This window comes from Protobothrops mucrosquamatus, unplaced genomic scaffold (genome assembly GCF_001527695.2).
Source record: "Protobothrops mucrosquamatus isolate PMUCROS unplaced genomic scaffold, P.Mucros_1.0 scaffold109, whole genome shotgun sequence".
NCBI lineage: Eukaryota > Metazoa > Chordata > Lepidosauria > Squamata > Viperidae > Protobothrops > Protobothrops mucrosquamatus.
Genome location: NW_015386481.1, coordinates 194,867 through 206,358, shown reverse-complemented (window position 1 = coordinate 206,358; position 11,492 = coordinate 194,867). Strand labels below are relative to the sequence as shown.

Below are 11,492 nucleotides of genomic sequence, written 5' to 3'. Positions count from 1 at the left end.
CGGGCTCCGAGACAGAAGGATCAGTATCCAAAGACATGCACGACTAACCGCTACCTAAAAAGTTCATTTGAGAGGACGTGAGATGATTAGAAAAAGGAACCACAGCAAAAAGTCAGACTAGCTGTGTGGGTTCTTGAAGTAAAAAAGGAAGAGAGGAGAACGGACCCTCTCTTGCCCCGAGCTGAGATATAACCCGTCTGGATTTGAAGTGCTTTTCTTACAAGGCTGCTCTCGGAAGCATCCTGCTTAACGTCTCCCTCCTGCTTTTCATGACCAGGACGAGAGACGAGATAATGGTTCTTTGGTGCTTTGTCCAGTTCCTGTTACCAAATCCAGACCGCAACCAGGAGGGAATCCCGTCGCGCGAGAAACAAATCTGGAAGCTGAATGGGACAACTCATCCTGGCCCACTCGCCACGGGACAATTCAACAAATGCAAAAGTTGACTTAATTTCGATGGAACCGTGGCCAATAATAATAAAGTCAATCCAGACATACAAGGGTTAGAATAATTTAGATGAAAACGTGGCCACCGATAATAAAAGTAATTGAACGAAGTGATTAATACACCCTTGAATTGTCCTGCAGTGAGTTGGTCACAGTGAGTTGTCCTGCAACAACTTGGCCTCAACTGGTCGCCCCATGGTGAGATGGTTGTGGCGAATTGTCCTAGGCCCTCTGGAAGATCCTCGTACGAAGTGATTCCTGTTAATCTGGTCTTTACGAGGCCGAGCTGATCGAATCCGAGTGGAATGTGACGTATCCGGAGGAGGCCGAAGGCGAACTCAAGAAACTGCTTGTGCTCCCTTTGCTTCCGCTTTTCCGAAGATCGTCTTGGCCTCTCCAGGAAGGACTCAGACCTGTCCGGAAACATTCCGTCTTGGAGCAACTCCTAATCATCGGACAATCCTCCGTGCCGGGACTCTCGCAAAGTTCCACGTGAATCTGTTCGTGGCAAGGCATGTCCAAGCTCCCTTTGGGAAAGAGGATCTGAGTGTCCTCCTGGGCTGGGAGAGGGACCGGCACCATCAGGGAACTTCCTCGTCCCTGGACTGAGATGCTCCGCAGAACTTGGGGTTCTCGTTCGAAAGTGGTCAAGGGGAAGTCTCGGAGAACTGCGGCAGTCGAACAGCGCGGGAAGGCATCCGGCAAAAGAGAGACAGAGGCCGAGCGCACCGGTGGTCTCCTTGGGGTAGGAAGGGGGCTGGGGTCATCCATGAAATCCATCACGTTCTCTTTGCTAAAGCACTTGTACCCTCCCGACCGGTGGACGTCTTCGCACGAGAACGGCTTGAGGGATACTGTGCTCTCTGTGGACTTCCTGCGCTTTCGGTGCGGACGCCGTTCTTCTTGGTAGGAAAGGATGCTGCTCCTCCGCCGGTCGTATCGAGGCTGAGGGAGGAGCAGGCTTGCCAGTTCCGCAGTGATGTCCTCCCCCGCCACCCAGTGCTGAAAGTAAGCCGAAATCTGGCTGGTGGTCCAAATCTCAATTTCGTCGTGCGAGAAACGCCGAGTCGGAGGAACCTGCAGAGAGCAGCAGAGAGAGGATGGGAAGATCGCTTCATTTAACCTTTTAAAATTTAAAAGATTCCAGCTTCTATGGAAGTTTTATGGAAATTGAAAAAAATACAAACTAGAAAAACAAACAGGGAAGAAGAACACGATGGCTAAAAAACACAACAGAAATGAGAAAGTCAAACCTTGGTGGCATCTTCTCACTCTTCTCAAGCCCAACCACACCTGCTCACCTGGAGATACTGCATTTTGTCCTCCGGGACGGGCTTCGCAGCGTAGACCTGTGAAACCCCCCTCTCCAGTGCTGACAGATCGTAGTTGGCGATCTGGTCCACAGTGAGAACGTCCCTGGAGATGCTGTCCGGGTAGGGTTGAGAGCACATTACATCCGTGGGAATCGGCCGGTCCAAACCCGTCTCTTTGGTCCCAGGTAGATGGGGAGGACAGGAGATATAAATAGGGAGATTCAGTGAGTCTTTGCCACATCTTCCCGGTTCCCACTACAAGAACTTTGCAAGTCTGAAAGTACAATTCTTCCGCCGTCGCCATTATATCCGGAGAAACTAGAGAGAGTCTCTTTTTCTCCACCCATTATGCAGCCGTACGGAGGTGTATCTGAGGTATACCACCTGTACTTGAGGTACACCACCGCTGGGAACCGCACGCTCACCTTCCCCGCTGTCATCGTTGGACATGATGGCCACGCACTTCTCCCAGACCGAGCGGACATCGGCCCGGTAGCGGTCGCAGGCCCACAGGAACATCGGGAGGAGAAGGGACTGGGCCACAGAGCACCAGAGGATACAAAGCACCATCCAGTCGTAGGCCACGTCCGACTTTAGGCTGGCAAAACTCACCACCTGGAAAGGAGAGAAGCGGCACCACGGGAAGCAAACCTCCAATCAATTCTAATAAATAAGACAGGCTGAAATTATGTGTAAATTATTAATTCTTGTTTCCTTTCTCCCTCCTTCCCTTCCCCTTCTATTTCCTTTCTTCTTTCTTTCTTTCCTTCCTTCCATTATTTTTATAAACACTTCAAGGTGGCAAATATAACTAGTACTCCTCCTTCCTCCTTTACACATAACAGCCTGCCGGGTGGACTGGGCTGAGAGAGTAACCGGCCCAAAGACACCCAGCAGGCTTTGATTCCCCAATAAACTGCATTTGAATCAATTCTAATCAATAAGGAAGGCTATAAATTATATCTGTCTGTCTGTCTGTCTATCAATCATCTGTCCATCTCTCTTCCCCTCTCTATCGTCTGTCTCTTGCCAGTGTTTTCCTGCAATCTCTCGGCTTGGGGCACAAATACCTGCGTCCAAATACCCCCCCACCCCCACCCCATGTTAGACTGCTCTCAGCATCCACACACCCCCTCCCACGTCTGCCACCCGTTTTACCAAGACGGGGAATCCCATCAGGAAGTCGTAGAGGAAAACGATGCCGGTGATCAGGTAGGTGATCTGCAACGAAGTCTTGACGGGCTCCGACCCGTCGATGGAGGAGCGGCGCTTGCCCTGAGCATCCTCCACCACGATGGTGGGCACGTTGAACTTGTTCTTGTCCAGGTTGTTGCCCGCTTGGATGGAGAAGGTCTGGAAGAGGGCGATGGCCACGCAGACCACCCCCATGGCCACGCTGCCGCTGATGAGGAGCAGGAAGCAGACCCCGAAGCCCAGGCCGATCTCCGTGACGATGAAGCGGCAGTCACTGGCGTAAAATCTCTCGGTGGTGTCGTGCCAGCCCACGGCGGGCAGCGTGGAGAGGATGAAGGAGACCATCCAGATGCCCATCACCGTGTGGACCGCCTGCTTCTTGGTGTTGCTTAATCTGCAGCAACGGGAAAGATCCCCCCAAATTATCCTTATCGCTCAAACCAGAGTCTCCAAGCTTGGATGGATAAGCAGATGTACTGATGGATGGATAGAGAGACAAACGAATGAACTGGGCGTGGCTAGTCTAGTGAAAGGAAGGACAAGGGGGGACATGATAGCGGCCTTCCGATATTTGAGGGGCTGTCCCAAAGAGGAAGGGGGTCAACCTATTTTCCAAAAGCATTTGAAGGCCAGACAAGGAATAACAGATCAGAACTGATCAAGGAGAAATGAGAATTTTTTTGACAGTGAGAGCAATCAACCAATGGAACAGAGGTTGTCTTCAGAAGTTGTGGGTGCTCCATCACTGGAGGCTTTCAAGATCCCTCTCCACCCCTCAAAGCCCTCCCATCGAAGAAGAAATTTCCTGATCCTTAGAACAATTAACCAGTGCAACAGCCTGCCTCCAGAAGTTATGGGTGCTCCAACATTGGAAGTTTTCAAGAAGAGACTGGACAATCACTTGTCAGGAATGGCGTTCCCCCAACGGCCCTGCCTCCCACCCCGGGGTCCTACCTGTAGTTCACGGGCCAGCGTACCATCCACATCCGGTGGTAGGAGAGCGAGGTGACGGAGAAGCAGGTGGCCAGCGTCAAGGTGTAGAAGGTGGAGACGAAGACTTTGCACAGCCCCTCGTTCCACTCGTAGTCCGAGTGCTGCTGGCGCAGCTGGATGACCGAGTACATGGTGATGGGGATGGCGATGTTCAGGATGTGGGTGCCCGCCAGGGTGCAGAGGAGGAACTCCAGCGGCTTCCACTTCTTCTGCTTGGCGCTGACGCTCAGGATGCCCCACGTGTTGGCCAGCACCGCCAGGCCAGAGCACACCAGCCAGGCCACCGCGTTGTTGTGCAGGCTCCGTTCGTGGTTCATGATGGATGGCGAGGTGGGCGCCCAGCCGGGGAGGCCAGATGAGGATGGCGAGCCAGGAAGAAGGCGGGCAGGGGAGGCATCCTACCGGAGAGGCCACGCCATCAGGGGTGGGTCCGAGGAGGGGGCGCCCCCCACCTGCGCACCGACAAGCCGGAGTTGACAGGCATTGTGTGGTGGCCCATGTTTCTGAAAGAGAAGAACAGTTTAATTTAATTTTTAATTTAATTTTATATTTATTGTAATTTGTTTTATTATTTTATTTTATTATTCTATTCTGTTCCATTCTATTCTGTTCTATTTTCTATTCTATTCTATTCTATTCTATTCACTAAATGTGTTAAAAACCTGGACAATCCAAGGAGCTTTGAGTTTTCCTCGTCCCTTCTCACTGCTCCTTCCTTGCATGTTGTGACCTCCAAGCTGCAAATCCACCTTTCTTGCTCACCCTTTCCAAACAACCCATTTTATTTTTTATTTATTAAATTCTTATTCATTAAGAATTTGTTGTTTCTGCATTTCTGCCTTGCCTTCTCGGCTGGGGAAAAAAAAAACCTATGTGTTTAGTATTTTGTATTATTTATTGATTATCATTTATTTATTATTAAATTTGTTAAAAGCACGGACAAGCCCAAAAGCTGCAGTTTTCCTCTCCCCTCCTCGTCGCTCCTTCCTCCCGCGGTTAGGACCTTCGAGACGCAAACCAAGATTTTTGCTCCCCTCTCCAAACACGCACGTCATTTTATTTTAAACCCTTATTCATTCAATTCCGTAACATTTCTCAGGGTTTCTGCATTTTTGCCTCGCCTTCTCAGCTGGAAAAGAAATCTCGTCCAACCTCAGAAGAAATATTTCTTGCCTGCCCTGGATTTAATGTTGAATCTGCCACGTTTCCGGCAGCTATAGCCGAGGCTAAATTAAAATATTGTTCTTTTCTTTTCTTTTTTTTTAAATAAACGCTGTGCATTTCCCAAAAACGGGGGTAAAAAAAAAAATCAGCCTGGAATATTCCTTGATTGGCTGGGTTTGGCTGTAGCTTGAACCAAAACAACAAAGAAAATTCTCCAAGGAATTTGCAGAGAGAAACTGCCAGAAATAGAATTCGCTCTCCTCAAATATCCCGTTTTTTTCTCTTCGTTTGGTGGAAGAAAACCGTCTCAGGCTTTTTAAACTGTTTCCCCCCCCCCAATTTTTCATGCAGATAGTCCTCAATTTACAACCACAGGGGGGGCGGAAGTAAGCAATGCGGCCGTTAAGCGATTCACCACTGATTTTTCAAGCTTTTCTCCTGGGGTGCAACAGTTCAAAGTGACAACGGCACTGAAAAAAATGACTTGCTGGTGGAGAAAAATAATCACTTTTGAAAAGTTAATTTGGAAAGCAAAGACAAAAAATTCCTTCTCAGCAACGGAAAAGCATCTCAGCCTCCCGATTTGTTCTCATCAGCATCTTTCGTTTTAATTTTTTTTTTCCTTTTTAATCTGCTTTCGATCCTTAAACAAATACCAGTTTCGGCCTTAACTGTGGCTCTTTAAAAAAAAAATAAAAAATAAACTAGAACAAGCCAGAGCATTAGCACATCCTGGCAGTTGGTTTTAATCCCAGTTTCCTGAACAAGCCATAATTACTTTTGTTGGGTTGACCTGCTGAAAAGCCACCGTAAATTAAAAGCCAGGCCACCCATTCCGGGGATTTATTTCCAAATAGATAAAAGCAGCAGTACGTTTAACTTCCATTTGGATTAAATTTTAATTTGCGTTCTGTATAATTAATAGCATTATGCGCTCTGCTGCATTTACTGATTTGGGGTCTGCGCCAGGATGTAATCCCTGGTTTGGGAATAATGGCCTGTAAGGAAGCAGCCGGCCCCCAGTTCAAACCCTCTCCCTAAAATAATTCTACCAGTCCCCCCCCTCATCTCTCTCTCTCTCTATTCCATCTATCATCTCTTATCCCTATTATCTGTATATCTTCTCTTTCTCTCCATATCTATCACTTATCTCTCTCTCTGTATCTCTCTCTCTATTCCATCTATCATCTCTCTCTAGTCTGTCTGTCTATATGTATCTTCTCTCCATCTCTCTCTATTTCTCTCTCTAGTCTATTTGTCTATATTTATCCTCTCTCGATCTCTAGCTCTCTATTTCTACCTCTCATCTATCTATCTTCTCTCCATTTCTCTATCTCATCTGTCTGTCTATCTATCCCCTCTCTCCATCTCTCTATTTCTACCTCTCTCTCTCTCTCTCTCTCTCTCTCTCTCATCTATCTATCCTCTGTCTCCATCTCTATTTCTACCTCTTCTGTTTATCTATCCTCTCCATCTCTCTATTTCTACCCCTCTCTCTCTCATCTATCCTCTGTCTCCATCTCTATTTCTACCTCTTCTGTTTATCTATCTTCTCCATCTCTCTCTCTCTCTCTCTCTCTCTCTCTCTCTCTCTCTCTCTCTCTCTCTCTCTCTCTCTCTCTCTCTCTCTCTCTCTCTCTCTCTCTCTCTATCTATCTATCTATCCTCTCTCTCTCTCTCTCATCTATCTATCCTCTCTCTCTCCATCTCTCTATTTCTACCTCCCCCCCTTCTCTCTCGGATGGCAGCCTTGTGGAGCATCAGCCTCACCAGCGTGGGGAGAAAAAGTGCCAAAAAAATTCCACGGAAGTCGGTTTAAGATTTAATTGGGAGCGACAACTAAGCCAGCTCTGTTTTTTCGGCCCGCACAGCCATTTTAAGCCACGGGTGAAGATCTTCCTCATGGTTTATTAGCCCAGCTGGGTAAAAACAGCGGGAATAAAATTGCTCCGATGTGGGTGGGTTACGCTGGAGAAAGAGCAGCGCACCACCAGCTGGGAAAATAAATAACTTTTTTTAAAAAAGGGCTGCGTTTTTCACTTTAAGTACAACAATACAGAGAGTCCTCCACTTACGATCATAATTGAGGCCAGAATTTCCGTTGCTAAGCAAGGCGGCTGTTTTGCCTCATTTTACGGCCTTTCTTGCCACACGTTAAGTGAATCATGGCAGTTGTTAGTCACCCGGTTGTTAAGTGAATCCAGCTTCCTCCCATTGACTTTGCTGGTCAGAAGGTTGCAAAAACGGATCTTAAAATACCTGTGTTTGAAAAAAGTATGCTTGAGGACTAGCCTCCTTTTTAATAAAAGAACTGCTTCGGTTCGTCGCACAAGCCCTGCAGAATTGTGCTGCCATGGGCCCTCTCTCCTTGCCAAGGGGGTTCGCACAACACCCTCGCCTCTAAGCCCTGCTTAAACCACACAAAAGCTCGCCGCAGGGGGTTGGACTAGATGACCTCTGGGAATCCGCTCCGAATTCCCGCATTCGGCTACAAACGCTGAATAAATCCAGGATAAACCCCGCCGTGACATAATCTTCACCGAACAACGCACGCTGAGTCACAAAGGACTCATTTCAGCCCACGCCAGCCCGTTGTGAGGACCGGCCCATGAAAAAACACAACACACACTGTGGGATTCACACTTCGATCGCAACTCCAAGTTCGGAAGCCTGTCACAAATATTTCTGACGGGAAGACGGTCGGTTTCTTTTAAGACTCAGCACAGGAAAAAAGTGTGAATAAAGCCATTTTTAATTTTTGCACCGTTTCTCTTTATCTAGGCCAGCCTGGCTGCAAATTTTTGGTGCTGCAGTTCAAACCACCTGGGAGAAGACTGGATTGAGCCCCCAAAACGGTTGTTAAGTGGATCTGGCTTCCCTCTTGGCTTTGCTTATTGGTAGGTCGCAAAAGGGGATCACGTGAACCCCCCCCTCCTCGGGGCGCTGCGACCGTCATAAATAGGAGTCAGTTGCCAAGTGTCCGAATTTTGATCCCGTGACCACAGAAAGTGCTTTTTGAAAAGGAAAAAAAGTGGGGGGGAAAAAAAACCGCACAACAAATTTGGACTTGGTTTAAAAGCCATGCATGGAAGGGTGGGGGGCAGAATCCCAGCCCCCTCCCCTTAAACTTTGCTTTGCTCATCCGAAAAGCCTATTTTTCTCTCTGAAGAGATTCCCCCCCCCTCTATTAACAGGTCTCTGGTGAGAATCCTCCCCAAGCAGGAGCAGTCTATCTGAATACCCACAGGTGCTCTGAAGGCTGCCCAGCCACCGATGCAGGGATGGGGGGGAGGAACCCCTCCTTAGATCAGAGTTTCTCGAAAAAATTGGGGTCTCCGCGTCTCCAAAATAATCCAGCTTCGGTTAATGGGATGGGGTGGTGGTGTCTCTCTATCCATATTGAGCGCATTGGACATTAAAAGGGAGAAATGTTAAAAGCTGGGTTGGTTTGAGATGGGGGGACCCCCTGGAAGGGTGTCAGGGACTGCTAGGGGGGTCCCCCAAACCTCGCACCGAATCCTTTCAGACACAATCCAGATTAAATTCGGCTGGCCTTTTCCAAAGCACTTTCTCCGGTGTTAAATGACCCCCTCCCACCTTGCCTGGATTAAACCCCCAGCTGTTGCAGCGGCTCCCGGGCGCTACTCCGGATCCCATGCGCCACGTCCCCACCCACCGCCCCCCCTCCCTGCCCCCCAAAATCCAGGCAGCCCCCTTGCAAAAGCGCCCGTTAGAGTAGACCCCTCCCAAAGCGATCCCGCAGAGATACCTAGGATGGGGGAAGAGGGGAGGGTAGAGGGACTTAAAAGGGGGCGGGATGCCCCCCCGTTCTGTAGGGGAGGGGGGCCCGCCTTGTCCACACCCCCTTCCGCGGAGGCGACCCCGCCCCCCACCCAGCCCCGATCCAAAGCTTTTATGTAAGAGAATCCGCAGCGGAATTCAGAACGCGATGCCAACCCCCCCCGCCCCCTCCGCGCCCCCCTCTCTTTTTTTGGCAACGATTAAATCATTTGCAAGTCCCGGGGGAGGGCACCCGCCTTGTCCCCCCCCCCTCCTTGCAGCGAAGGGGACGGGGCAGCCGCTACGTGCCTTTTGGGGAGGGGGCTGAGACCCCCCCCCGGGTGTGGCGGAGGGAGGCTGCAGAGAGCAGCTCAGAGGGAGCGCTTCATTTGCAACCTTCTGGGGCGGAGCGCGCCTGGCAGCCCCCCCGTTGCAGGCGGGGGGGCTCCCGGGCGCCTGGTGGGGAGATGACGCGGGGGGGATCCCCGATGGGGAGGGAGGGGCGAGTACGGCCGCCCTGCGGGGGTGGGGGGAGGAAAAGAGCTCCGCGGAGGCGCCCGCGGGCGCCCCGGCTGCCGCCGCGGGGACTCACCTGCGCAAAGGTGAGCTCCGGCTGTCCCTGCGCCCCGCCGGCTCCGGCGCCGCTGCCTGCGCTCCCGGGGGCCTGGCCGGGGCTGGGCTGGGCGGGTCCGGGGCGGGCCAGCGCATGCTTGCGGCTCGCCTGCCCTCCCCCGCGAGAGGCCGGCCCCTCCCGCAGGATGGGGGACCCTCCTGGGAGACCCTCCGCCCGCCCGCCGGAGGGAGGGAGGGAGGGAGGCGCAACTCCGCCCCCCCTCCCCGCCCTTCCCTCCGTAATCTGGGGGAGGGGAGGGCGCGGGTGGCCCCTCCCCGCTTGAGGAAGGGGAGGGGGGAATTCCGCCGCTGCTGCAGGCGCGCCGGCTTGCGAGGTGGCGGGACTGCGGCTCCCATCGTCCGCAGCCGCGCTGGCCGTGGAGTTCCACCTACCCGCGGGGAGGGGGCGATAGAGCAAGGGGGGAGAGCAAGGGATTCTTCGGGGGTGGAGAGAGAGGAGGGGGCTGTTGTAGGTCTGCAACCTGATCCTTCAAAGGGTTCCTTCCTTCCTTCTCTTTCTCCTTCCTTCCTTTTCCTTCTTTCCTCCTTCCCTTTCTTTTTCCTTCCTTCCTTCCCTTCCTTTTTCTTTTCCTTCTTTCCTCCCTCCCTCCCTTTCTTTTCCTTCTTTCCTTCCTTCCTTCTTTCTCCTTCCTTCCTTTTCCTTCTTTCCTCCTTCCCTTTCTTTTTCCTTCCTTCCTTCCTTTTTCTTCTTTCCTCCCTCCCTCCCTTTCTTTTCCTTCTTTCCTTCCTTCTCTTTCTCCTTCCTTCCTTTTCCTTCTTTCCTCCTTCCCTTTCTTTTTCCTTCCTTCCCTTCCTTTTTCTTCTTTCCTCCCTCCCTCCCTTTCTTTTCCTTCCTTCCTTCCTTCCTTCTTTCTCCTTCCTTCCTTTTCCTTCTTTCCTCCTTCCCTTTCTTTTTCCTTCCTTCCCTTCCTTTTTCTTTTCCTTCTTTCCTCCCTCCCTCCCTTTCTTTTCCTTCTTTCTTTCCTTCCTTCCTTCCTTCCCTCCCTCCCTCATTTCTTTATTTCTAGACCGACCAGAGAATCTGATTCTGACAGATCAGGCCCAGCCTAAAAAACAGAGAAGAGTTGCAAACAGTGAAGCAACTCTGAGCGTACAAAGAGTGCTTTCCGGCCTTCCGTCTTTCGCAAAACACCCAAAGGGCAGCTGGGACTTGGCTGACACATGAACGGAAGGAAGAAAGTAGAATCGGAAAAGAAAACCCAAAAGAGAATTGAGTCGGTGGTGGTGGTGAAGACTAGAAGACCTCTGGAGGTCCCTTCCAGCCAGAGCATTCTATTCTGGCGCAAATTGGGTGAAAGCTTATAAAAATTGGGAGCTTCTCGACCTTTCAAAGCGGGGGGGGGGGGGCGAGATTCATCTGGGTTTAAAATACAGGCTCTTTTGTTATCTCAGCTGGGTAAAAGCAAATTTACACAAGAGGCTTTTTTGTGACTCTCCACCTTCCCTCTTTTTACAAAGGTTAATCCTGTTGAAGAGACCTGAAGATTGTGAGCCCTGGGAGTGGGGGGGGGGGCAGGGACCCCTCCCCGTTTAAAGCTCTCTGCTCCGGCAAGCAGATTCTCCGGTCAAATGCTTTTGAGATTCATTTAAACTTCCTTGGCAGCTCACCCATTGCGGAGTGGTTTTCACGTTAAGTTGTAGATCCAGATCCTCTTATCAATCAGAATAGAGCTGAAAGGGACCTCGGAGGTCTTCTAGTCCAACCCCCTGCTCAAGCAGGAGACCCTATACTATTCCAGACGAATGGCTGTCCAATCTCTTCTTAAAAAACTTTCAGTGTCGGAGCATCTCACAACTTCTGGTGGCAAGTTGTTCCACTGGCTTAATGTTCTCGCGAAAATTGTCAGGAAATTTCTCCTTAATTCCAGGTTGTTTTTCTCCTTGATTAGTTTCCATCCGTTGTTTCTTGTCCTGCCTTCAGGGGCTTTGGAGAAGAGGTGGGACCCCCCCCTCTTCTTTGTGGCACCC

At 50.7% G+C, this 11,492-nt stretch overlaps 1 protein-coding gene across 1 annotated transcript; it reads right to left on the bottom strand.

Moving 5' to 3' along the window:
* Positions 1–720: 720 nt before the first annotated feature.
* GPR153 (G protein-coupled receptor 153) lies at positions 721–4,264 on the bottom strand. The gene is made up of 5 exons (XM_015812726.1): positions 3,909–4,264; positions 2,919–3,348; positions 2,186–2,375; positions 1,749–1,933; positions 721–1,524 (listed from the first exon to the last, which is right to left on the bottom strand). Exons 1-5 carry the CDS (start codon positions 4,262–4,264, stop codon positions 721–723), a joined length of 1,965 nt encoding a protein of 654 aa, XP_015668212.1.
* Between the last annotated feature and the right edge of the window lie 7,228 nt (positions 4,265–11,492).

Excerpts from the sequence above, each read along its gene's own strand:
- GPR153 (XM_015812726.1), bottom strand. The coding sequence starts at position 4,264 with ATGAACCACGAACGGAGCCTGCACAACAACGCGGTGGCCTGGCTGGTG. Across the intron at positions 1,934-2,185 it reads CAACGATGACAGCGGGGAAG|AGACGGGTTTGGACCGGCCG; the intron begins GTGAGCGTGCGG and ends CTGGGACCAAAG. Across the intron at positions 1,525-1,748 it reads ACAAAATGCAGTATCTCCAG|GTTCCTCCGACTCGGCGTTT; the intron begins GTGAGCAGGTGT and ends TGCTCTCTGCAG.